At 39.1% G+C, this 25,587-nt stretch overlaps 5 protein-coding genes across 6 annotated transcripts in view; 2 read left to right on the forward strand and 3 right to left on the reverse strand.

Annotated features, from left to right (window-relative positions):
• LOC106749747 (ubiquitin-related modifier 1) overlaps positions 1-7,704 on the reverse strand; it is a 12,305-nt gene extending 4,601 nt beyond the window's left edge. The window contains exons 1-5 of one of the 2 annotated variants that reach the window (XM_014629482.1): positions 6,020-7,704; positions 5,870-5,934; positions 5,690-5,771; positions 4,438-4,486; positions 2,028-2,143 (exon numbers count right to left, since the gene is read on the reverse strand). In XM_014629482.1, coding sequence (XP_014484968.1) covers positions 2,075-2,143; positions 4,438-4,486; positions 5,690-5,771; positions 5,870-5,934; positions 6,020-6,054 — 300 coding nt within the window. In that variant the 5' untranslated portion in view covers positions 6,055-7,704 and the 3' untranslated portion in view covers positions 2,028-2,074. Of the gene's footprint in view, positions 1-1,943; positions 2,144-4,437; positions 4,487-5,689; positions 5,772-5,869; positions 5,935-6,019 lie in introns of those variants that run through there. The other variant, XM_014629481.1, reaches the window with a different exon arrangement.
• Positions 5,793-13,008, forward strand: LOC106749742 (kinesin-related protein 4-like). The gene is made up of 6 exons (XM_014629473.1): positions 5,793-5,881; positions 8,238-8,622; positions 8,791-11,006; positions 11,106-11,897; positions 12,243-12,463; positions 12,730-13,008. Exons 2-6 carry the CDS (start codon positions 8,247-8,249, stop codon positions 12,857-12,859), a joined length of 3,735 nt encoding a protein of 1,244 aa, XP_014484959.1. The 5' UTR covers positions 5,793-5,881; positions 8,238-8,246; the 3' UTR covers positions 12,860-13,008.
• A 565-nt stretch (positions 13,009-13,573) lies between these two features.
• LOC106749748 (227 kDa spindle- and centromere-associated protein-like) lies at positions 13,574-18,993 on the reverse strand. Its single transcript, XM_014629483.1, has 14 exons — positions 18,877-18,993; positions 18,683-18,793; positions 18,345-18,514; positions 16,946-17,271; positions 16,492-16,679; positions 15,985-16,197; positions 15,605-15,667; positions 15,188-15,419; positions 14,950-15,098; positions 14,746-14,847; positions 14,372-14,581; positions 14,111-14,293; positions 13,882-14,031; positions 13,574-13,791 (listed from the first exon to the last, which is right to left on the reverse strand). The coding sequence occupies exons 1-14, from the start codon at positions 18,991-18,993 to the stop codon at positions 13,585-13,587; spliced, it is 2,421 nt and encodes an 806-aa protein (XP_014484969.1). The 3' UTR covers positions 13,574-13,584.
• A 483-nt stretch (positions 18,994-19,476) lies between these two features.
• Positions 19,477-20,153, reverse strand: LOC106749683 (glutamic acid-rich protein-like). The gene is made up of 3 exons (XM_014629370.1): positions 20,142-20,153; positions 19,922-20,040; positions 19,477-19,846 (listed from the first exon to the last, which is right to left on the reverse strand). The coding sequence occupies exons 1-3, from the start codon at positions 20,151-20,153 to the stop codon at positions 19,543-19,545; spliced, it is 435 nt and encodes a 144-aa protein (XP_014484856.1). The 3' UTR covers positions 19,477-19,542.
• Positions 20,154-21,794: 1,641 nt separating this feature from the next.
• Positions 21,795-24,523, forward strand: LOC106749695 (E3 ubiquitin-protein ligase RFWD3-like). The gene is made up of 3 exons (XM_014629388.1): positions 21,795-21,984; positions 22,663-22,818; positions 22,936-24,523. Exons 1-3 carry the CDS (start codon positions 21,975-21,977, stop codon positions 24,396-24,398), a joined length of 1,629 nt encoding a protein of 542 aa, XP_014484874.1. The 5' UTR covers positions 21,795-21,974; the 3' UTR covers positions 24,399-24,523.
• Positions 24,524-25,587: the final 1,064 nt, after the last annotated feature.

A 25,587-nucleotide genomic window follows, 5' to 3' on the forward strand; every position in this document is an offset into this window, starting at 1 on the left:
GGGAGGGATGATAGCGTATCGCCAGGCGGAAGCGTTTCTTCGTGTGCGTCATCTGTACACCTTGCGATATATCGCAGATTAGCGGACCCAACAACCGGACATTTCCAGCGGCACGTTCCCCTGTCGCGGCCGACTTGTTACAAGCACGTACGAGCGCGTTTCCTCGAGCGTCCGGCAAACACGCACGGATGCGCAAGGCGCACGTATAACGCGCAATCCGCCCGGCACACGCACGTATGACCGTATATAATATAGTAGATCCGCAGCGTCCGTAATGTAATCATGGGTGACACAATTAATCACTGGACCATCCAACCCCGCCAGGCCATTAGCGATTGCGACACACTCAGGCTCTCGTTGATAGGCGGATGCGTTTCGCATGCTCGCACACAAAGTCGCGCGTCCACGCACCCATCCAGGCACGCACGCACGTTCGCATGTACGTGCGTGAAAAGGATGGGAAAGTGCACACGCGAACGAGCGAAAGAAAGAGAGAGAGAGAGCGCACTCTTCGTTCATGATCGACGCTCGTTAGGATCTTTTCGCCGATTTTCCGCGCAGCTCATGCGCGTGATTAATTGGTGCCATTGTGTATCGCTAGATTATTATACGGTGTAGTGGTGTCCCATCGATCCGCCAGCGGCGACTGATTGGTTCCGGTGTCGCGAAATCTATTTCATAGACGCGTCCCTAACTACAAGCTCGATACACTAACGAAGCGCAACTTCGATTGCGCGACCGGCATAAATGCGGCCGGTTCGCTCTCCGGTCATGAGTCACTTACCCTCGTCGCTCAACAAAAATTTACGAGAGAGCAATGCACTTGCCTGCATCAATCTCAAAGTGAAATTTAAAAAAATATACACGTCCGTACGCTTTCGAGGGTGTATTTTTTCCAAAAGATGCGTCACACATCGTGGAACCTCGCGCATAAAATATTGATATTATCTATGCAACGTTTGCGAACTCGGTGTCGGAGTTCGATATTTTCCCTTTTTTTTATTAGCGCGTGGATATTCATCGAGCTTTCTTAGCGGACATTTAATCCAAAAAATACTAAGCTTTTTATTTGTGAACGTGCAATAAGCGAAGGGAAGGTTTTATGTAGTTATCAATTTAAATTTTAAACTAGGAAATAATTCAGCACGTGAACACCGATATCGAGAAACGTTATGGAGTAAATCATAATAAAATAAATATGCATCGTTTAATAAAATTGAAAAGTTCAAAGAGCACACTCTGTGTCTGCTTAGCATCCTTAGAAATAACAAACATATTTTCGGACACAAAATGTAATTTGACAACTTTGCATTACCAGTGATCATATTTTTGCACCGATTTCCCATATTTCTCTCGTTTCACCGACAGAGAAACGTGCATTGTTATGTAATTGTGATGCAATGCACGTCAAACTATTCAAGCTTGTAATGTACATCTGCAATATTGTTAAATCATATTTAGGGCTGGGAAACGAGGAAAAGAATATGTGGTATGTGGATATGTGGATTCATGTAAAAGAAATAAATCAACAATTCTTTCTTCGTTTCTCAAAGTTTCTTAGTTCGTCGAAAACAAATTTCCTTCGGACTTGGCCAGTTTCCATTTTCTATTAAATCCATTAAAATTTTATCGCGTAATAAAAGCGATGCTCGAATATTCGATGTTATTTCGTTATATTTTTTTGAAAATAAAAGGGCAAAACCAACGAGAGAAATATGCAATTCACACGTGTCCGAAAATAAAATCCAATTGCATACATGACCATTAAATGATACAATGTAAAAATTTTAGTTTATTGCGATTATGATCACTTATCGTTCATAGGCCACAATTTACGAGAATTAACGTAATTGAATAGCGTTAAAACAAATCAAGCAGTCATTTTCCTTTCTAAAACCCAACGTGTCTAAATCGTTACTTAGAACTGATCACAAACGCACACGTTTCGTAAAGAAGTACTTTTTATTCTCTCATCAAATATATAAAATTTTCTGTACTCGCCAAATGAAAAATGTTCAGCTAAATACCTCTCTGTGGATCTTCAATCCGTCGATCTTCAATGTCGAAGATACGTCTATCCTCCGTGCAACGTCGAGATGAAAAGCACAGTGTCCTGCGGGCACAGTTTATAATCGCCTTCCCCCTGAAATTATATTTTTCACATCTCAGATTAAAACGAAATACATACGACATGAAATATAGTCAGGGACTCGTCAGGCAAACGGGAACGAGAAGTGAACAAGCCTCGAGGAAATATTTCACCCGCCAAATGCTGATCCACAAATTCCCCGGCAAATTTTTAAGTCGACGAAAATTTACTCGAACGCCATCTCTTCGCGTAATCTTACGTACACGCGCAACCGCGTGTTACTACTCGGCGAGCAAAGAGCGACTTCGACTTTATGGAAACCTCATCCTCAATTTCGCACGTCGCACGAGCCACGTTCATGCCTTTCAACATCTTCCACTATCGATAGCAAGGGTATCCATTACATCGACATGCAACGGACGCGAAAACTTCGGCGTACGGGAGAGCTCCGGCGAGAACGCTCGTGAAAGCGCGACTATGTTGCAGGGAGAAAAAAGACGGCGGATAGCAAGAAGTAGCGAAAGGGGAGGCGGAGATGACATATATATGTGTGTGTGTGTGTGTGTGTGTGTGTACATAAGAAGAAGAAGGCCGAGCGAAAAGGCACGGAAACGCATAAGGCGAAGCTTGCGGAGAGGCTTCGCCGGTATTATCATAATAATGGCCAGAGCCATCATCTTTCCCTCCCTCCTCCCCCCGTCCCGGCGTTCCAGCGTCTTCCCGCTCGAACGCTACCCCGAGAAAACCGCGTCTCTTCCTAATAGCCACGGCGTGTACATTTACAAATTTAAAATGATAATTCTCTCCGTGGGTGTGGCAAACCGAGGTCATTTGCGCCCTTTCAGCGTCCGGAATCGCTCCGTTATCCCGCACCCTACCGCATAAGCGTCGACGACGACGACGACGACGACGAAAGTGATGGTGGTCGACGGGCCGATTATGCCGTTTGTAAAAACCGGTCACGGGGTATCCCGGCGCCGGGCGTTTGTCAGACGCCAGGAACAGCCGCGCGTGTCACCTACGCGAAGGGCTGAAGGAGCGAATAGTAGAGCGCGAATAAAGAAATAATGCGTGCTACCAGGAGTACAGTCCGCTTGTGCTACGTGTCTGAAATTAATATTTCAAATCGAAGACCTTCCGCACGCGCGGATCGCAATCGAGCTTCTTTGGCTTTATTAATGCTAAAGTGCAGAGGCAAGCAGCCCATGAAGACTCGCGATATTTCCTGGTTTTCACGAGATCGCCTTTCGATATTTTCTCTCTTTTGCTCTCTCTCTCTCTCTCTCTCTCTTTCTCTCTCTCTTCGGAGCACGCGCACACGCATACACACAACTTCGGGTCATTCTATATCGACCCTATCTTCGTGGACGAGTTAAAAATCGCGTTTATCTTCTTCCATATATCATCTTTGCCGGGCACTTAAGTCTGGACAGTTAAATGTCTCTATGTAACAAGTTTTTAATAATTCGAAGATCTTGGAAAATATATACCGAAGGATTCGTTCGCAGAGAATATGGCGCATTAACTTTTCATATCAATGTGACGACTTAAGAATTGCAAAGTTAAGTAGCCTATTCAATCCTTTTCGAATTTAAATCCGCCTGCCCTTCTCGCTGAACATTTAAATCTGTGTTTAAAAGGTCCCCTTCAAATAAAGCTTTAATAATTCTAGAATATTTTTAAAGCATAAAAATTGTGCTTCGAGACAAACTACCGAGATGAAATCAAGTGTAAATTTAATTATGCAATAAAGGACGCAAGTATAATTGCAAAGAAGGTATTAAAAAAATGTACTACAATCGTCTGCTATACAGTAAAAAATATTGTGTTAAATTAACACATTTCACGCGTCCCAAACGGTTCACTCGAATTTTTGTGTTAATTTAACAAAAGGCAAACATGTTGAAAAATAACGGAAATATTATGTCAAAAATTAGTACAAAATACGTTAATTGATACTAAATTAGAATGTGTTATTTCAACACTTACTCATGTTGAATATCGACACAACACAAAATGTTGAGGAAACATAAACACAATATGTTAAATTAACACATGGGGTATTTTAAAAATTTAACACAGAAATTACAACAAGGACTGATTTTAACACGAGTACAAAATCTCTTCACTGTGTACAAACATTTGAGAAGCAATGATTCTCAGTTAATCAAAATTCTCAGTACGATAAAACCTGCATAATACGTGAGCCTTTCGATAAAGAATCTTGAAACTAACGACTATCAAGGAAATTTACTTATCTTTTTATGAAAATACTCGAGATATCCGTATTACCCAAACAGGGAAAGGGAACGGAATAAAATTGAGGTTATGCATATCGCAAAACTCACCAGCAATTCCCAGTCGGTTTCGTTTACCAGAACCAGAATACCCGGCCGCCTAAATAAACAAGACAAACTTCTTAAATCGAGTTACAATTCGCCGCAGCAGGCGAGTTGCGTATTAAAAACTTACAGATCCCGCATTAGCGCGTCCCCTTCCCTCTCTCAATTACAGAAAGTTAACAACGAACGCGGAAGGAACGAAATGACGCCACGACTTTTGGCGTAAAACACTCGCAATGGCGGTTGGGAAACTTCGAACGATACTTATCGTTGATTGGTTAGAGACACTAAATTCGCGATTAGATCGATCGTCACGATGTGACTTTCATAGCCAACTTCGCACGAGATGTCTAATCTCCTTAATATATCTGTCCTTGGATGCTCTCCAGCAAAGGACACAGTGTTAGCACAAAACTATTTTATTAGCTACATATTATCTAAGTTATCTTCTAAGATAATATGTAGCTGATAAGATAGCTTTGTGTTCCTTGCCAAGAAAGCACCTCTTATCTTAGACAAGTTTCGAAGATTCCAACTCACGATGTCGATCTGTGTGATTCATCTGTATTTTCCTAACGTGATTTCTCCCTCTTCATCACGGATCATTTCATCTCGTCGATCGTTTGAAGAATGTTCTTGAAAAGTTTCCACATGAACGATCACACGAACGTCGCTCTCAGGTCTGTGGTAATGACGGTTAAAAGGCTCGTAAAAATGGCGACCGAAAGGCGATACCTCATAGATCTAGTGACCCTAATTAATACGCCAGTAACGCGTGAATGCTGACATCTGTGTATGACACCGGCAAACAACGTGCGAAGCGGCTATCTTATTGTACGTAATCTCACATCAAACATGTTCGCGAAATCATAACGTACACCGTAAATTTCCCCTGCGATAATATTTCTGAGTATTTTCCGCAAAAATACACAAAAAATCGCTCAAAATATATCTAACAATTCCGTTCAAACTTCCTATCTCGTGCTCGATATCAGTCCTATTGGACTCCCGATATTACGATGCGCCTTGCTAGAGCCACGGTGCTGCCATCTACGCCGCTCCGACCGAACATGCACGCGGCGTACGCCATCTTAGTTTATGATATTTGCTTTAGAAGCACGTCGGAGAGACTACGTTTCCACGCGTACGGCAGCGTGCTAGTATTATCGCGGAATCTCGGAGCGTGTGTGCGATTGTTAAGATCACGAAGAATCACATCGGTCGAGGGTACGCGGGGGATAGTCGTGAAATCACTTACACCGTGTTGTCCTTCATGAAGAGTTCCGGCTGTCTGGTGAGGAGGTTATCTCGCAGCCAGAACACCAGTTGTCCCAAGGTCCCTGCGGCGTTTCGCATGGGGAATTAACGGGGGGGAAGGGGGGAGAGAAAGTAACATCGATCGTGTACGATCTTGAGTAGCGGTAAACGGCATACTTACACTCGTCGCCAGGTAAGTTCACCTCGTGCCTCTTCTTGTTGTCGAACAACGATTCCGCCCCACCCCTGCGAACATTCGTGAACGGTGATTTATCGCGCGCTCGAACGGGACCTTATTGTTCGGTCACCGCGTTTCACCGTTCGATCTTACCCGAACTCGATGGTCAGACGAAGTCCGGCGGCCATCGTTCCGCGAAATCGAACAACGCTCGCGAAGTTACAATCGAATTTCCGCGCGCACAAACTGCGTTTCTAGTTGCCGACGATAATGGTGCTGGCGTTCTGAGAGGGACAGCGCTAGTTGCGTCGCTAGTAACCCCCCGAGTTTTCGACGAAGTTTGTTCTCCGCTTAGGTTATGTTTGCTCACACCTTGTGTCTGTCACGTGAGACTATAGACGTATAGAGTGAGCACTCTCATCAGAGGACCGAAGCCGACGTTGGTAAAAGAAGGCAACGAAAACAATGATGCTTTCTTCGCCTAAAGCCAGTGGCACACGATGCTTGTTTTCGTGCTGGATTGCTCACTGGATAGAAATACTGCGTTCTGATTGGTGCATTTCCGAAAATGGACAACGATACACCAATTAGAAGGCAGTATTTCCATCCAGCAAGCAATCCAGTACGAAAACTAGCATCGTGTGCCGCTGGCTTTAATTGCGTCGTTTGTGGGAAGAGAAAAGAGGAGAGACAGGTGTAGTCTGTTCTTTTTAGCTGAACTTGCTGTACTTGTTCGAGAAATTTACGCACACTGAAATACGAGAATCTCGTTTTACGTTTATGTTTCGCACGCTTTAATGTGCGTGTAAATTTCTCCCGAACTAGTGCAGACAGTTCAGCGAAAAAGAACGGACTGATGTCTGTCTACCATTATGGTTTGAATCTAATCGACTATTAAATCAACGGAATTGACCAATCGTATTGAGCAATTTAGTTAATTCGCCAATACGATTGGTCAATTCTGTTGAGTTAATCGTCGATTAGATTAGAACCACGATAGGAAACGGGCATAAGCTCCAACTTATGTTTTTAGCCACACTGTTAAACTAGTGCGGATAAGTTAGAGGGAGACAAAATATACTTGTCTCATTCTAACTTGTTGTACCAGTTCAGCAGCTGGGTCGAGTCAGCAAATCGAAAACGCCAATAATCGAATCTTATATAAAAGACCGTCTTAAATTCATCTTCAGATGCTGTACGGCTCATTTCATTGGCTGCGAAGCACCTGAAGATGAGCTTAAGAATGCTTAAATACAAGATCTGACCATGAATACCGACCACTATTTCATTTTGTTTTTTTATTCCGGTGACTGGATGGCAGTGCTGCTATATGTCTATGGTTAAATGAATTGTCAGGTGAGACAAACGGTAAAAAATCGCTCTTGTAAAACCGTCTACGATTATTGATCGACGTTTCCGGCTCCGATGCGATCGATATGTATACATAACCTCACTAAATAAAGAATGGAAAAAAAATTAACCAGTCAAGGACTTCAGGTGGGAAAGTACCGTTTTATTTTCGCGTTCTATATATTACACAGACGTTTAATTCAGATCCCTTTGTGTATTCGTATGCTTTGTACACTACGAGTCCAATTTAATAAACCATAACGTGCATTCTCTGCAACGCAACGGCGAGAGAAAAAAACGGAAAAGAGAGGAGCGCGCGATACGAATTTTCGATCGTACGTGCTAACGCGGGATCGATTGTGTAATGAAACAAAACCAAAGAGCCCGCGTGTGTGTGCGCGCGCGGCTTTCCGCAGCTGCGAAAGCACATGCGCGCAAGTGACGTTAACCTCAGCGTTCCTGACAAGTGTGTTCGTACGTGGAGTGAGAGGTGGAAATAATTTATCCAAATAAATGGCAATAATTGCCGGAATAATACCTTGAATAGTTTCATTCGCGATTGTCGATGCGCAAACCGATCCAGACGGCTTCACGAACGGGACTGAGTCGTTGCCCGGCTTCCGCGTCGTGTGTACGGTCCTGCGACGTGCGGGTCATTAATCTCGTGATGATTGGAGCTCGGTGTTAAAAGAGCCTGGGGGAGAGGCGCGCGATCGCGTCGTTCGGTCTATTGATTCGCGTTATCGGGAGAGAATGCAAATTGCTCGCGACGTAAAACGAAAAATGGTGGTAGCGACTTGCACGCGTTAATGTACGAAAGGCCTGGAAGACCGCGAACACCGCCGTAATGGCGTCTGATGAAAAAGTGTTTTTCAACACACGCCACGTATATTCGCCGGACCGGCGAACGCGCGAGATACACCTGCAGTAGATCGTTGCCGCGATTGTTTAGCTGCGGTAAATTGGTTCGTCGACGTCCGTCCGATAACAGTAAGTCGTTTTCTCGGTCCCTCACTTGTAGCTTTCCACGATGTCGGAAAACAGCGAGCATCCACCCGACGACACCGAAGCGGAGACAAAGGCGACGAAGGATGTGCCCAACGATTCGTCTAAGAGCGAGACGAAATTAATGATGGACCAGACAGACGTTGCGCTGCTCGAGGATGAGGAAATGCCGACATACATCAGCGTTTCCAGCATTTCCAGACGTGATGACTCGACGACGGAGGTCGTGAACGCGAAACAGCCGGCGGAGAACGTGGCCATGGAGGAGGAACATAGCCGGAGCCCTTATCACAGTGATGATCAAGCGCCGAGCAGCGTATGCATTTTGTCCTCCGAAGAAGAAACCGATCAGCTTCCCTACAATGATGAGGATGACGATGATGAATATGGAGATAGCGATGGTAAATTGACAAAGGAAGGAGTGCATATACAGTGACAAAATTAAAACAGCTTATCCTGATACGTATTGTTGAGAATAAACAATCAATATCTTTTTTTTTTTGTGATATCAGTGTATATATATGTATACTTTTGCGTATCACATGTAAAATAATTATATTATACTGCAGATATGGAAAATTTGGAGCATGACAACGATTCGGATCCAAATCATATGAAGCACATGTTGGATGAAGAAGAAGATGATGATGATGATGATGAGGAGGAGGAGGATGAGGAGGAAATTTCTAGACGAATGCATAATGACGATGAAATATACGATGACTATTATGACAGAGTGTCAGCTGATGTTGTTTTAAATAAGAGAACGTTGAAGAGACGTGACAAAGAAAAGAGTTCTTCTCTCCAAGATTTGAGCATCTACAGGAATAATATGTATACTGATGCCAACAAGGGAAGGCAGGCAGCTTTGGTGAAGCGTAACTATTTAAACATTCCATCAAACGTTGTAATGCTTCCAGTGGTGCGCAAAAATCAAGTAGTAAAATTACACAATGTGCAAAGTAAAGTTAAACTTTACATACAAGATATAAAGGAGCAAAGTAGACGTTCTATGGAGAAGCATACGAAAGAGCGTGAGGATGCGATTCACGGTAAAAGTAACACTGATAAAAACAGTGACACAGAGGAGACAAAGCCAGCAGTGACCAGTAGAACGATAAAGAGTTATGCTGAGAAAACAATCAAGGAATTAGAATTGGCAGAAGCACGTGAGAAGGACAGAGCTACTTGTAATGCTTCACCGTTAATATTAAATGGCCGAGATAATAAGAAAAATGATTTAAAATCGATACAAGAGGAAGATAATATAGGTGCACAGGTTGAAATTCAAATAGGTACAGCCCTTGAATTAACGCAGGATAAAAAAGATGACGTAAACTCGGACGATAAGAAGCAAAATGGTATATCCGAAGTTAGTCTTACTGAAGGAGAAACTCGACAATTTGGTGTTAACGTGCAGCCATCTCATGTTCAAAACGGTCATCAAGGTGTATCACCGGTATTTTTCAATGTGCACACTTTGACTTATGAAGAATATATGCGTGGTACCTCGAAATCTAGTCAGAAGACTGATTTAAACCAAAATGCACAAGTCATTGGACAAGAGCTTACTCAATCTGAAACGTACATTGATGCGGAACCAATGGATGTGTCCAAGACAGATGATAATGATGAAGAAGTGTACTCCATAAGGATCGAGGAGATTAAACACATCGATGTAATGGAAAACGAAGGAAAAAGTAACGACGAGAAAACACTTGACAGGGTAAACGAAGCATTTGGTAAAACAACTTCAGACATTTCAGAAATTGTCACATTGAAAGATCAATTAAATCAGAAAACTATACAATACAACAACTTGCGGGACACATATCAGAAACAATTTGCAGAGAATCTGAAAATGAAACAAGAGCTGAAGGAATTGAGGAAGTCCTTAGCAAAGTATGAAAAGGGCAATAAACCTCCCGCACAGAAAGTTGCTTGCATTCAAACAGATTTTATTGCTGAAACTGGAGAGAAACCTCCGTCAACCAAGGCATCTAACGAAGACTTTCAGGCGCAATCTTCGAATGTAAAGCAGCATCACAATAAAATATCAAGTAGCAGCGTTGCTTCGACATTAAGTTCTATCGAACAATGGACTGATAGTTTATCTGTATCAATGAAACCACCAGAGGCAGCTAAGACATTACATTCTGACGATAGTATAATATTGACAGATACGCTAACACCGAGAAAAAATTCACGCACGTTATCTCATGCATTTATAACTTCATCTCGAATTTTACAAACTCTTTCAAATATTACACAAGGGAAAACAAAGCCAGAAAGTCCTCTAGTGCAAAATACGAAGAAAAGGTTAAATGAAAACACAGTGACAGACTTGCAGAATGATGATGACAATTACTCGAATCGACCTTCCAGTTCCAAAAAGAGAAAAATTACGGATGTCCTTGGACCATCTAACTTTTTACAAAATTTTAAAGCTTCCCAAAATGCTGTGGAATCGAAATTAAATGAAACGCCTAACGCAGAATCCCAGGATAATTCATGTAACATTAATATAAGTCAGTTAGGAACTGCAACGCCTGTAGAAAGCAAAATTGAAGATGTTAATGATCCAGAGGATAACGTAAAGTGCTTTGTATATCACGAGAATGAAAATAGCGCAGAGCGTAGCTTCCTAATTCAAGCAGAACAGCCTGTAAAAGACAAGATTGTTAATGAAAAAACACGCACTCGAGAATGTGGTCCATTCTTACTCGGTAATGTGGAAGTAAGAATGTCTGAGATAAACGGGACTATCAACATTTGGGGCAAGGAGGTAAATTATCTTTACAAATCAATCATAATATTTGTGAATAACAGGATATGTTTTTTTCAAAATTATAGCATTTAATTTAAATCGTATTTTTTTTTTCAGATCAATGAGGAATCCATAACTGAGAACGAAAATGAAATGGAAACGTCTATTAGAATGAAAAGCGACAAGAAGTGTTATTGCTGGCAAAAGACAAGATTCAACGGCAGTAATATAGTGTGTTCATCAAGTAAAAAATCAAAAGTACCAGCTAAGTTGGAGATGAGTTCGGCTACGTCTAATATTTCGTGTTCGCATTCAATGTCATTTAGTAACACGCCGAAACCACTCTGTACAATGGATAATATACATGCGGACAGTGCGAGTAGTCCAAACGTGTGCGTTTCCACTTGTGAAGACTGTAATTCCTCAAAGCATCGTAAAGAATGGCTGAAGTACAAGCGAATACATCCTGAAGAAAAATCACATTCCTGCTGTACTCATGATGTAGAAACATTATCAGGGCACAAATGCAATTGTTTTTCACATAAAGAAAAACCGAAGTTCGAAGATAGTTGTAACTGTGGTAAAGATAAATGCAGTGTCAAGGAACATCGACAAAGCTTTTCGAACAATTTAACGCCTAAGCATTTAAATGAAAATTTCAATCCTGTCGTAGAAGATAATGAACATACATGCGGATACCATATGGCATGCCATCACTCGCTACACGATCCAAGAGATAATTGTCTAGAGGATAATAAGCATTGTAATACATCGAAGGAAGCTTCCTTATGCGAGCAATTAAAAATGAATACAGATCAAGAATGTAATGGAACATGTAATTATCATTCTTCCAACGTAAATGAAGAAGAACCATTATTAGTGCATAAACAATGTAACGAAACCTCAGAGGTAAGTTGCGGAAGAAAGTTAATTATCACTTATCATAATAATTCGTGATTAAGGTAAAAGTATCAACGCCTGGGCACCTAAACTTGGACGTATTCATTATTTTGGTCTTTAAATATAAATATTTAAACTTTCAACATAGAATATATATATATTCATTGTCGTATTCATATATATATATATATATTCATTGTCGTATTCATATATATATATATTCATTGTCGAAAGTTTAGATATTCGTAGTTAAAAACCCAAATAATAAAAAAATGTCCAGGTTTAAGTGTATATCCAGATATTAGGACTTTTACCTTATAACTACAATTTATTAATTTTGTGTATTCTCCTCAGACACGACGACGTAGATTAAGCGGAAAAAAAGTACGCAATATTTTAATGGACTTTTTGCGAGGATGTGGAGATTGCTATAATCCTAACGCACCAAGTACCAGTAAAGGCTGTTCACACAAGAAGGAGGTACCCTACTCGACGAGTTGTTCTCCCCAAATCAAAATTTCGCCGTGTGCACCTGTAGAGCCGTCATGTTCCAACTCAGGACAATCTGCTGGAAGGTACGCCTTCAAAAATTTTTTTCTTAACTACTTATTGATTGTTCGAGTAAAAGAAAAGTGTTCGTCCAATTTTACAAGATTGCTAAATCGATTACAAATGTCATTTTGTGGGTACATCTTTTTGTTTGAAGATAAAAACGCAAAGAATTTTGACAAGCGTTTTCTCGCTTCTCGACGTCATTAAACAAGGACAGATCACAACGACTAGAAACTTAATATTCACATTTGATTGTTCAAAATTAAGATTGTTTAATTTCCGCCCGCAGGTGCTGTCACGCTTATGCACAGCGAATTGAATCTCAACTGGAAGAATTTCGAGTGGAAATGGAGAAGGTGCGATCGCGTTCGGATGCTATTCTTAATATGCTCAATATGCTTCATTCAGTGGACAACTAACGGAATTCATCTGGATGTTAACTATACCTATTGCATATGTACATATATCATATTCCTGTTGTTTTAATTTCTTTTTAGTCGACTCTTGCGTTTTTATCATATGCCAGATTCTCTAATTTACTTGCATATAAAGAGCATACATACATAGTCGATTTATTAAATAAAATACATATATAATAAAACAAATGTTTACATCCAATACATGCATATCCAATAGTCATATGTGCTGATCTTTATTGAAATTTCTCCTAATACGTTCGTTATCACGGTTCATTTGAGAGATCCTTCCCACAGCCTCTTATATTTTTTTTTAAGTTGTAAAACGTTTTTATCTAAAAGATTTAGTTTGTTTACGCAAAGAGAAAAATTATCGCTCTCATGTATATGCGACGCTGATCTCTTAAGAGATTAGTCATATGTAATGTTAGTGTAGCGAACGTGTTAATATGTTAAAATTGATAAATGGTGCTTATATAATAACCTCGTAAGCTTCTTTTCCGTTTTTTTATTTGTGCATCACACGCATTTTTAGTTCATATATATTTATAAAATAAAATTGAAGGCATTGTATGTTACTTTCTACAAAATGACTTTGTCGAATCGCGTCAGTGTGTCGCTTGAGGTAAAAATGCGCAACAGGATATGTACGATGTTACATGGCGTATTATAAATTTCGTTGCATCGAGTTCAAATATAATATTATCGTGTCGAAAATCATGAAACTTTTAGTAATTGCAGTCGCAGGAATCGTATCCCAAGCCTGGAGCGTCTCCTGCCGGAACACCAGCCGGTGTTTCTCCTTGACCGATAAAGATATTACTGTAAGAGGTCTTGAGGTAGTTTACATGGCCTTGCAGAGATCTAATGCGCCCTTGCGCTTGTTCGAAGGCTTCGTTCAAATTATTTATCTGACCCTGCATCTTTTGTCTGATCTGCGTTAACGGAAAGTGTATCGTAAGTACCATCCCCTTTCCATTCAAGACAGGTAAATTGTTTTATGCAAAACTCTTGGAAAGGATTACTTCGTCTCTGTCTCGCTGCGCGGCCCGCGCTGTGGCTCTACATTGTGCCAATTCTCTCTCCATTTCAGCGATCTGCCGTTGCATCGACCATCGTATATTTTCGCATCGATCTTTCGTTCTGGCTACTTGTCGAGCAGACTCCTCCCTCACCTTGAGAGAAAAAGAAGAGATATCGGTGTTCTCGCGACGAAAAAAAGAAGCTCTCCTTATCCGCGAGACCGAGTCGTACTTGTTCCAACTGTGACAACAGCTGAGTATTTTCGTGCATCTTCTCGTCCATGCGCTTTTGAAGCTGCGCCCTTTGCTCCTCGAGCCGTGTCAGTGTGTTTTTCATCCTCTCGTTTTCATTTCGCAGTTCACCGCACTTCTTTTCCATCTCTTCGAACCGACCGGTTCCCTGTCCCCTTTCGCCCTGAAAAAACGATTCGCAATAATGTATCATTTTCCACCTGAGATAACGAGGCCTCCGTTAAGGTAGCAAGGTTACAACCAAAAGTGTTTGATACTGAGTACGCAACACTTCCGTCTCGTTTTGCTGAATCTGAAGTTTGTCCTTGCATCCTTGTAATTCCCGCGACAGGTCCTCGCAGTTGCGTTCAGCGATCAAGCGCATTTGCTGCGTCTCTTGCAGCTTAGTTTGCGATTGTTTCAGAATTTCCGGCAACGGCGCAAGCTCGGCTAATTTTTCTTGGAATTGATTCTGAGTGTATTGTATCAACGTTATATATATATATAATATGAACATAATTGTGCACAAATTTATACATATTAATCTTCTAAGAGTACCATAGCTTCCTAAATAACCCGACAAACAATAAACAAACTCTTAATCAATATGTACTTAAACTAATAATTAATATGTACTTTAACACGTCCGATCTCCAAAGTGACATTCTCATTCATTCGCGCGTTATCCATTTCCATAAGATCCATCTGTCTTCGTTGCTCTTCAACCTGTTGCTGGGCCTAAAGTATGAATTGTTCTTGTCATTGTTTTTGCACATACGGAGAAACAAGTGGATGACGGGATTTAGTCTCAATAGAAGGACGCGAAGGACGACAACCGACTTGCAAATATTTATTGCGATAGTCCTCCAGTTGAGCAGATAGATCCTGAGTGGCGGAACGGAGCTCCTCCAGCTCATCTTGCGTTTCTCTCATTCGTTGTTTCGCCACCATTAAAGCCTGTTCCTGCTCGACGAGCTGTTCCTTATGACCTGTTCGGAAGGTAATTCACATTTATATAATAAACGAAAAGAATATGCGCCACTTATTATTGTTATTATTTTGGTTTACGGAAATGTACCTTCGAAATTTCCCCTTTCCTCTTCGAAGAGCTTCAATCGCTCCTGAGCGTCTATCATCTTTATCTCCATTCGTTCTTTCTCCTCCTTCGCATCGCGCAAATCTTGCTTCATTTTCTCCGCGTCAGTTCTCATGCACGATACCTCGCATAGCTTATTTTTATAGTCTTCCTGCAGTCGAGCGTATTGTTCGCGAAGGTCGCGTAATTGCTGTTGAGCGCAATTGCTCGCGCCCTTTCGTCACAAATATACGCTCATGATTATCTCGGTAACGGTTATATAATTTTTCCTTAGGAGCGGAAACATTGAAAGTTCCACGTTTCATTTGTTTGGGAAGTTACACGATCGCTAAAGTCGTTCACGCGAAACTTTTCACGTTTCCGCTCTTAGGAGAAAGTTTCCTTAAGTTAGAGCCGTACCATAGGTGCGTTTGTGCAAGAACCAGTGCATTTCGGGGGTACAGCTGGCGTAGTCATCTGCATCTGATTGAAAAATATATCGTAAAGCTGTATTTGTTACCCTGTTAACATTAGAACCGCGGCTGTAAATTCTTTTCTTTTCCATTTCTTTGGATTTTCATCACATACATGGTAAGCCTTCTTTATCATAGAACAATTAAACAACATTATAAAATTCAAGAAAGTCCACAGATAATTATAAAAAAAAAAAAAGAGGTGGGTAAAAAGTGATCCAACCTCTGTTCTAAAAGATCCAAGTTGCTGCGGTTTTAATATTAAGTCTCTCTCGAAGGAGAAAGGTTATTCTGGGAATCATATATACGTACCTTGGTGGGAGACACCGGCGGTGCAGCAGGCCCTATCGGCGAGATAGACCTCAACGCCGAGGGTGTCACGCACGTCGAGGGCGGAGGAGGGCAGGCACACGGTGCGCAAGGTCCTGTGCATTTCAGTAATTTACGTTGTTGCTCCAGTTGCTGCCGCTCCCGTTGCACGTTCGCCAATTCCATTTGCATGTTACGTACTTCACACTCCATACTGCCCAATTGCTGCTCCTGAAGAGATTAAATATACCGTGAATTCATCCGATCGCTTCTTCATTCCTTACAGAATACAGATATATCATTTTTGTCGTTTTACCATACCGTCTAGCCGATTCTAAGATATTGACGTTGGAAAAATAATGACACAATGTTTCATTACTTAAAGAGTGTACAGAGATGCGTAAAATTTGCTTCCTCGGGAAGAAATTTATCTGTTACGTGCCTCGAGTAATAAACGAATACAAAGTTACATTGCTCAGCAATGGTGGTGTAAAGTTACATCGATTTGTAGTTCTTAAAACTCACTAGCTGTTTAGCACTAATATCGTAGGTCGTTTGTTTATTCTCCAATTCCGCGGGACAGATTCCTTGAGGGGGCGATGCTTTCGTGAGGGCAACACCTCGCGGACATATTTCGACGTTTTGCGGCATGTCGTTGTCTTTGGAATGGGGAGTCTCTGTTGCCGATCCACCTCCGGCGAGTCTCGGTGAAACTGTGCACATATTTGTACTTCGTCAGTGTTAAAATTCATCGCATAAACACCTTGTATCTCTTAAGACTCCGGAGTGGTCGCTGCGACTGTCCTTGCTTAATAACGTCGGAGGCGAGTAAACGCGTGCCAAGATTTTTTTGCGATTCCAGAGCCTTAACATGTATGAAATGTCGCGAGTCCTATCGCGGTATTTCTTTATAATATATTTCGTAACGGATTTGTCGAGATATCTCGCTAAATTGACTAAGAATTGGACGGTATCGTACAGCATACAGTTCCTGTTGTCGGTGACAAAATGTCAGTGAACTGTGGCTGACGAGAGCAACATTTGCATCGGCAGGACGCGTCTTCGCGAGGCAGCGAGCTGACGTATGCACGTGGTGGTGTTGGCGGCGATGTTAACTGAGGTAATTGGTTAACACCTGAACCGCAAGTAGGACTGGTCATTAACTGACTCAAGGTGGCCAATCGACTGCTCAATTCCTTATTCTCTTTGACGATCATACGCATTTCGGCTTGCAGGCCGCATACCTTCTTCTCTAAACCTTCGATAGCAGCGTCCTTCTCCAGCAAGGTCTCTTCCAGCTTGTACCTGTTCACGGGATAGCCCAACTTATGCCCGTCTCTATCATCTTGGCTTGAATCTAATCGACGATTAACTTAACGGAATTGACCAATCGCATTGTTCAATTAGATAATTGATCCCATGCGATTGATCAATTCCATTGAGTTAATCGACCAATTAGGTTAACAGGAATCGAAGGTTAATAATGTGTGGTTAAGCCGGCCTTTCATCCGTTTAGAATCTGACGGGACATTCAACCAAAACGTGTTGCAAAATAATTTCTCGAGAACGAAATAGTTGATAACGTGCACATTTAAATGGTCGTCATGAAACTGACATGTCACGAAATCGAATTACGCATAAGTGACGTATAACTGACACGCTTCAAATAAAAAAACATCGTCATCACCGCGGAAACCGTGTAACTTTCAAGCATTTACGCGCCCTTCGACTATTCGCTAAATAACTATCGAATTGCGAGATTTTTCGATACCGACTGCTACGCAAAAGATCGATCGAAACAGAAATATCGTTTCTCCTTAATTAAAGGTACAACTACTTTAAATTAACAATTTTTTTAACGTGCATTTTCAATAAATTCCGCTTGTTGTTTTTTTTAATATGTTTAGAATTTTGCAGCATACTTTCCACCTTCCAGCTGGGCATTTTCTTTAACCAATTTTTCCTGCATCGTTAGAGATTCCGTTAATTGGCCGGTTAAACGTTCGAAGCACTCCCCTCTTTCTTTCCGTTCGCTGTCCGCTATTATGATTTTTGGAAGCTTATTTTCCGCGGGACCGCAAACGATTACCCTCGGCAGCCTGATCGATAAAAATGATGACGATAAAAATACGCAATCAAAAATATATTAACACGTTTCGCGTCACGTCAATTTCTTGCGACTTTCCATTTAGGTTCCATTTAGAACATGTGGATCACTGATGGTGTATATACATTAATAATATACGTGTTATAATCTTCGCAATACTGTAAAACTCATTATTAACAAAAAGAAAAGGCAACATACGATGACCCACACGATACGAGGCGTATTAAAATAGGCTGGCGGAATTTTTACGATTAAAGAGAGTGTAACTTACTTATCCTCGGGATATTTTATTCGCGGTAATTCAAAGCGATCTTTCTCTTGAATTTTGGGCGCTTCTATATCTATTTTCTTTTCTTCGAATAGCTCTTGAATTTTCTCCACATCAAGTATTTTGTCGAGTTCTAACGAATCATCGTAAAGCAAGTCTGGAATTCCTTGTATCTATAATATATTTATGATATTCCTCTTCCTAATTTTGCTATTATCTCTCATTTTATACTAACAAGCATTATCATTGATTCACGTAAGTCGAGCTTTTCACAAATGCACGGTTACGGTTCTTAAGTAATTTGTAATCTATATTTCACTAAACGTATCTATTAAAACTACCGTTATTTGACGTAATTGCTCCGTCAACTGGTCGAGTTCGGCCGTTTTCAATAAGAGAGCATCTTGCTTCTTCTCAATTAGCCGCGTCTCCTCTTCCGTTAGATCCACTTTCTACATATATGTTAAGAGATATAATTAAAAATTAAATATTTACAATAATAATACTGAAAATACAAAGAACGATGGAGCATTACCTCTGATAATTCTTCAACTTCATCTCGTATTTGTTGGATTTCATCGATTAGAATAATGCATCTCTCATCCAATGCTTTCACCTCTGAAATCAAATATTCGTCGGTTAGCGAATCCATTCCCAGCGAGAAATAAACCATCGAAACGACGTCGAATCGACGTCAATGAGGTATAAATTGCATCGAGTCGGCATCAATTCGACGTTCCATTAAATATTCATTACCTCGCTGGGTTGGAACAACCGATAATTATTTCATCGACTATTTTCAATCACACTACTTGAACAACTGTATCTCATTAAATTTTAATATGACAATATGATATATTCGCTGACATAGACGTGTATGCGTGTCTTCGTCGACATGAATATATCAGCTACGCACATATCGTAAAAACGTAATGGCGCAATGTTCGTCGTTTACCTCAACATAATCCGTCGTTTAAGAAATTGTTATGATGCTATCGCTACAATTGCGATCTTGAATTTAATGATTTTTCATGGTTTTAAGTGATATCATAACGTGCTTGATCTGACTTTCGGATTGGTGCCGCGTCTTCCGTGGATTTGTTTCCAGCGTTTTGTGAGCAAAAATGAGCCGACAAAAGTGAACAGGCAACTCAGAAGTTAAATAAAGCATCCTTTCGCACCGGGAAGCCGATAATAGATATCAAAGCGTACTTTCTGCGACGTCAGGCGGGAATGAAAATATCGGGGGTTCCTTTTGTAAATCTTCAATCTTGTCTTTATCTTCGTCTTCGTAAATGATGTCTTCGACGTCAGTGATATCTTCAGTGATATCTTCTGTAATTTCGTCCTCGTCTTTATCTATGCGTCTATCCTCTTCCTCATCTTTCTTTTCGTCCATAATCTTATCCTCTGCAAAATCTTCGAATTCTTCTACTGGTTTTTCTACTTCCGCCAATTCTTCCTGCTGTTCTTCAGGCATTTCGTTCTCCTTTTCAGCCATATTTCTACAAATGTATAATTGCCTTTTTACATAATCGACTAATAAGCGTGAAAATGCATTGGAATGAATAAATTATTACACTGTGTAATTTTCCTTGTCATAAATCGAGTAATTTTGCTGTAATTCCCTCACAGAATCCGACGCTTCCGTGTGTAATCCTTTGCTTGTTTTTAATTCATCTTTAACATCTTCAAAGTACTGTAAAATTTATAATACTATGAAGTATGTGAACAATATTTTATATAAATTGAATTGTACCAGACTCTCGAAATATACAATAAAAGAAAACATAGAAAGACCTGCAAGAGCATGTTGTTAGTGTAAATAAACTTATATGGAAGGACAATATGTTTGACAGTATCATCGCACGCGCTAATAGCTTTTCCAGACTTTTAAACATATGTGGGAAGTTTCCCTTCCACATCAAACCAATTCTATATCCCAATTATTGATTAAATCCCCCAATTAATAATTATCTGATTGTGCGTTAATTGATTCACTAACGGTTTGATGTGGAAGGAAGACTTCCCGCATATGTTTAAAAGTCTGGCAAAGCCATCGGCGCGTGCGATAACATATTATCCTTCTATGTAAATTTATTCGCACCAACAACCTAGCCCGACTCTTACAGGCTTTTCAATGTTTTCCTTGAAAAATATTTCGCCTTTGTGCAATCTATCAATAATGATTTACGAATCACTAATTGCATTAATCTATAGATCCAAAGTAGTGTAATTTAGTAACAATTTATTTTATATAATAACGTACTATCGGCTCGTTGATATGAGTTTCGAAATTTGGTAAAATAGATTGAAGGAATAATGTCTCCACAAGTGGTTCCGATTTGACGGTATCGAACGTATCGATTGATATCGTTTTATCTGATTTATCTTTGCGGTAATCTAATGTTAGCTGATATACATCCGATAAATTCAAAGGTTTCTTTATATCAAAGAGAGATTCTAGCCAGTCAAAGACGCCTTTCTTCAAGCGTAAGTCACTGCCGAATTGTCCATTGTTTGACTGAAGTTTAGGGCAGTTCCGTCTCGAACCTCGGGTTTTTGATTCGTGGATGCTTTTTGTTCTAATCAGTAAACGTTCCTGCGTACGGGAATGTTTTTGCAAAGGAGAATGGTTCCTCACACATGGCCGTCGCTTCTACAGGAACAAATTTCTGAATACTTTCACTTATTTATTTATATTTTACGACATTTTTTCTATTAATAAGACTATTATTATTACATATATAACAACATAATACTTATAATAAAATTAAGACACATATGTATTTGACTTTTCTAAAAACTGGTTGCAACAAAATTTTTGTATGAAAAAGAAATACATATAAATATTGTATTTAATAATGCGTTAAATGCTAATTTTACCTTCATATTTTTACCTTCGAATCAACGCCGTTTTTTCCTCGGTCCCGCGAGATGTATATATATAAGATGCAAGTAACCTATAGATTTTGTTTCACTATCCTCCGTGATAGAGTTATGATGTCGGCTGCGTCAGACGATTTAAATATACTTCGGAAATATTCTTACGTACTATTTTATTGCGAGAGAGCTGTAAAATATGTAAGACATAAACAAAATTAGAATTATAACACGTCTAATATGTCAATATTGTGTATCATACTCACTTCAAAATTCTTCAGAATTCTTTTCTCTGCGTACACGATGTTCAATTATTTTTATCCTTCCGCGAGATGATCTGAATATTATCGCAAAAACAATTTTTTATGAAAGATATAGAAATCGAAAGAATAGAAAAAAGATAGACAATTATGTAAAAGTAAGTTATATGAGTTTATTAGTATATGTTCTTATGTTGATAAACGAAACTACAGTCTTTAATTTAGCTGAACAAGCCATTTTTATCATATGTCTCGTACACGATTATATCGACCGAGTAAACTACCAATAGATAGAGTGACCAATAAATATAACGCATCAAACACCGGGTCTAAATAAACACATGACTTATAGTTTTCCAGTAATATAATATTTGTTTTAACAATTAGTTCGACATAGTTTATGAGGATAAAAGGAGCACACGTTCCTATCATCTTTTAAGGATAACAATCCAGTTGTATTATTAAGGATATCAAATACGAGATAAAGGTTATGGAAGGCAGTAAGTACCATAGATAATCTGTAAATAGAAAAATAGGTGAAATGTATTTCTAAGGTCTAATGGATCTCTTGTCGAATTTCTTGATTCTTTTGAAATGTTTTGACTCATCTCGAAATATTTTCTTGGTAGAAATATCAAGAATACCTACATCCATAATACATATCTTGATTGTATACAATAACCTAAATAGCAGGAATTTCTAAAAGATATCTGGAAAACATTTTCGAGGTTTAAACGCTTATTTTTCTTCAAACATCTTTTTTTTAGACATTTTTAAGCAATCTTTTAGAAAATTCTGCTATTTGGGAAGCAATTGAATGTAAAAATGTTCTTAAAAACAATAAGCTTCAAAACTATAAATAAATAAACCTGATATCTAATCTTTCAAGTAGACTTTCAAGTAGACTTTATTTCAACAGATTGATAATTTCAAGATTAGTTATGAAGATGTTTAATATTAACATCTGGAGACTTACAGCCAAATTATAGTTTCGCTTGATATTTCCGCTAAAGAAAAATTAAGTTCAAGTCAATCAAAGAATTTATAAGTGATATCAATTCCTAATTTTGAAACTGATTATACAGATTTCTGTGTTGTATATAATAATATATTTCATATATTCTATTTGTTTCGAATTATAATGACATTTTTTACAATAATATTGTCTATTACTATAGATGAAGTTGTAATGCAAGTAGAAGGACAAGCTGCAGAAGCGGCGGAAGAAATAGAAGAAGCTGAGGAGGCAGAGGAAAATATGCATGACGATCCTCCTAATAATAATGTGCAAGGTGACGCGGAAAAACATATACATGCTGGAAGTTCACAGGAAGGTACTTGTGTACTATAATATCTTAATAAGAATATCTTTTGAACTTATATAAATATATATTGCAATCAAATATGTCACAATCAATATGTATTATAATCAAATAAAATTAATTTTCTAGCAATTATGACAGATACAAATTTAAATGAGTCAAATGTTGAAGACTCTGATCAGGCATGCCCAATTTGCATGGAGCAGTGGACTAGCTCAGGGGAGCACCGTTTGTGTTGTTTACGATGTGGACATTTGTTTGGACACAGTTGTATCTTGAAGTGGCTACAATGTTCCATAAGCACAAATCGACGTTGCCCGCAATGCAACAAGAAAGCTCTGGTAAAGCATATTAGGTTTTTATATGCGAGAAAACTGTCGTCTAAAGATACCGGTGAATTAGAGAAAATGAAAAAAGATTTGCGTAATGTGACGGCTGAAAAGAAACGCACGCAGACGGAATTATTACAATGTAACATTCGCCTGAAAATTTACGAGGAAAGAGTGGTTAGGTTGAAAAGTCGCATTACCGAACTGGAAAACTACCGGGCGGAAATGAATATTCTCATAAATCAAAACGCTCCGAACTTCTCCGCTAAAAAGTTTCATCCGGAACGATCTATAGATATCTGCAAAGATGGTGAATGCCGTGTGCTAAATTATAATCCATGGTACAACATTCTGGTTGTTTCCCAAAAAGCATCTACGAACGTCATATTCAAAGGGTATGGCGTGAGGAGAATCGATCCTATAAACTTCCAGGCGCGGCAATTTATCTTTTTACACAGTAACGCTATAAGAGATTTAACGTTTCATTCTATGCAACCGTCGCTCCTTCTGAGCGTTGGCTTTGACAAGTGTGCGAAGTTAATGGACATTCAGAATAATATGATACTGCATACATTCCAAACAGAAAGCCCGCTTTGGAGTTGTTGTTGGTCAGGCGATAACTCGAACCTTCTATTAGTTGGCGCTCAAAATGGATCTATCACTCGGTTTGATATCAGACAAATTTCTAGTCCCGTCGACACCTTGGGTGGCCAGAGCGACAGATCACCGGTTGTATCTATGGCGACAGTACAACCGAATCCGGGCAGTGGTATTAGTCGAGGCGGATTCATAGCGTGTCGGTTGAACACGTGTTGTGTGTATGAATCTAAGAATTCCGGTTATTTGCCTAAACAGGTATTCTTAGAAGGCCCCTTTATTTCGGTGTGTTACGACGAAAAAAGTAAACACGCCCTTATATCGTCCCGTCCTAGTGTTGGACAACCACACGCAAGACACGCGGTGTGTACCATGGAAAAAGGTAGCGAAGAGGTAATCATGTGTAGCGTTGTGCATACGTTCAATGCTGGTAATTCTCAAAAGCTCTTGTCCCGACCATGTTATGTATATGCGGAGAACGATACGTTAGTAGCGGCACATCAAGAAGAAACCCGCAAAATATCAATATGGAGTGTAAAAAGCGGTAAACAGTTGCAAGTACTTCCAGTCTCAGATCCTGTTTTGGGTCTATGTTCGTTTACAGTTCATAATGACCTATTGTTAGCAAGCCTCTCCACGAAGAAACTTAAACTATACAAATATTGACAGATAGGATGCGCATAAAGCTCAGAAATATGTACAAAGTAATATGTAGCTCAGTAAACATCAATCAATAGTAACGTTATACAACAATGTTATAATTTCCCGCTCACCGATATAATTTATATATAAGATATGTCAAGTTATATTTATATTTTTGAGTGAGAAATTACAACGTTAATGTAATGTTATTGTTAATTGGTGTTTACTGCAGTATCATGACAGAGTTAACGATTATTCTTCGATATATTTCCTTTTTGTACTTCGATATTATATATTTAAGAACTTCCATTAAGAATGAAAAAATAAATTTATCTAAAATTTATTTGCAAACAATTTTTCATTATTTTATGTGTTCTTTTTTTCTCTTATGCTGTATATATTTCTGTAGATAATAACACCTCATAAATTGAATTCAGTACACTTTATGAAAAATACCAAATGCACATCACTATAATCCTTGTTGGACCTATTATTATGTTGTCAGGATCACTTTTGACGCTCTGGAAAACAAATATCGCCGCACGATTTTGATAAATTCAAAACAATATGGAAAAAGAACTATTTATTTTTTTCATCATATTAACCATTACAGCGATTAAAACGTCAAAGAACATTGGTAGTATCGGGTTTTATCAATGAACAAATTCATATATAAAATCATACTTTGTGAACTAATGTTAAAAAAAAAAAGAAATAGATAAAGCAGAACAGTTTTCATAATGGACTAATAGCCGTTGACATAAATCTAATATATATAAACGTAGTCTGTAAAAATTAAAATTATAAACTGACGAAATCATTATTAAATTTTTATCTTTTTATAGTTTAACGATTTAACATTTGATCGTACAAAAAACTATGCATTTCTGCACCATATACATTATTATACAAATAATGAGCTGAATTTCCACTTTTACTATAGTTACGCTACCTCTTGATTTATCTCTATGATTTTTGTTTAATCAGTAAGTTAAATGATCTATTTTCATCGGGTATGACAGAAAAGTAATAAGTTGCAAGTTTATCTTAATTTTTTCTGATTATAATTTAAATTTTACACATAATGTAGAATTTGAGATTGTTAAATAAATGCCATATGCACCTGAGTTTGGAATGTAAACCGTGACATAAATACGAAAAGAATATCTACCTGTAGACACACTTATCCATAATGTGATAAACAATTTCACCA

The sequence above is a fragment of the Dinoponera quadriceps genome, unplaced genomic scaffold, assembly GCF_001313825.1.
Source record: "Dinoponera quadriceps isolate SergipeBrazil2010 unplaced genomic scaffold, ASM131382v1 scaffold3289, whole genome shotgun sequence".
NCBI classification, from domain to species: domain Eukaryota; kingdom Metazoa; phylum Arthropoda; class Insecta; order Hymenoptera; family Formicidae; genus Dinoponera; species Dinoponera quadriceps.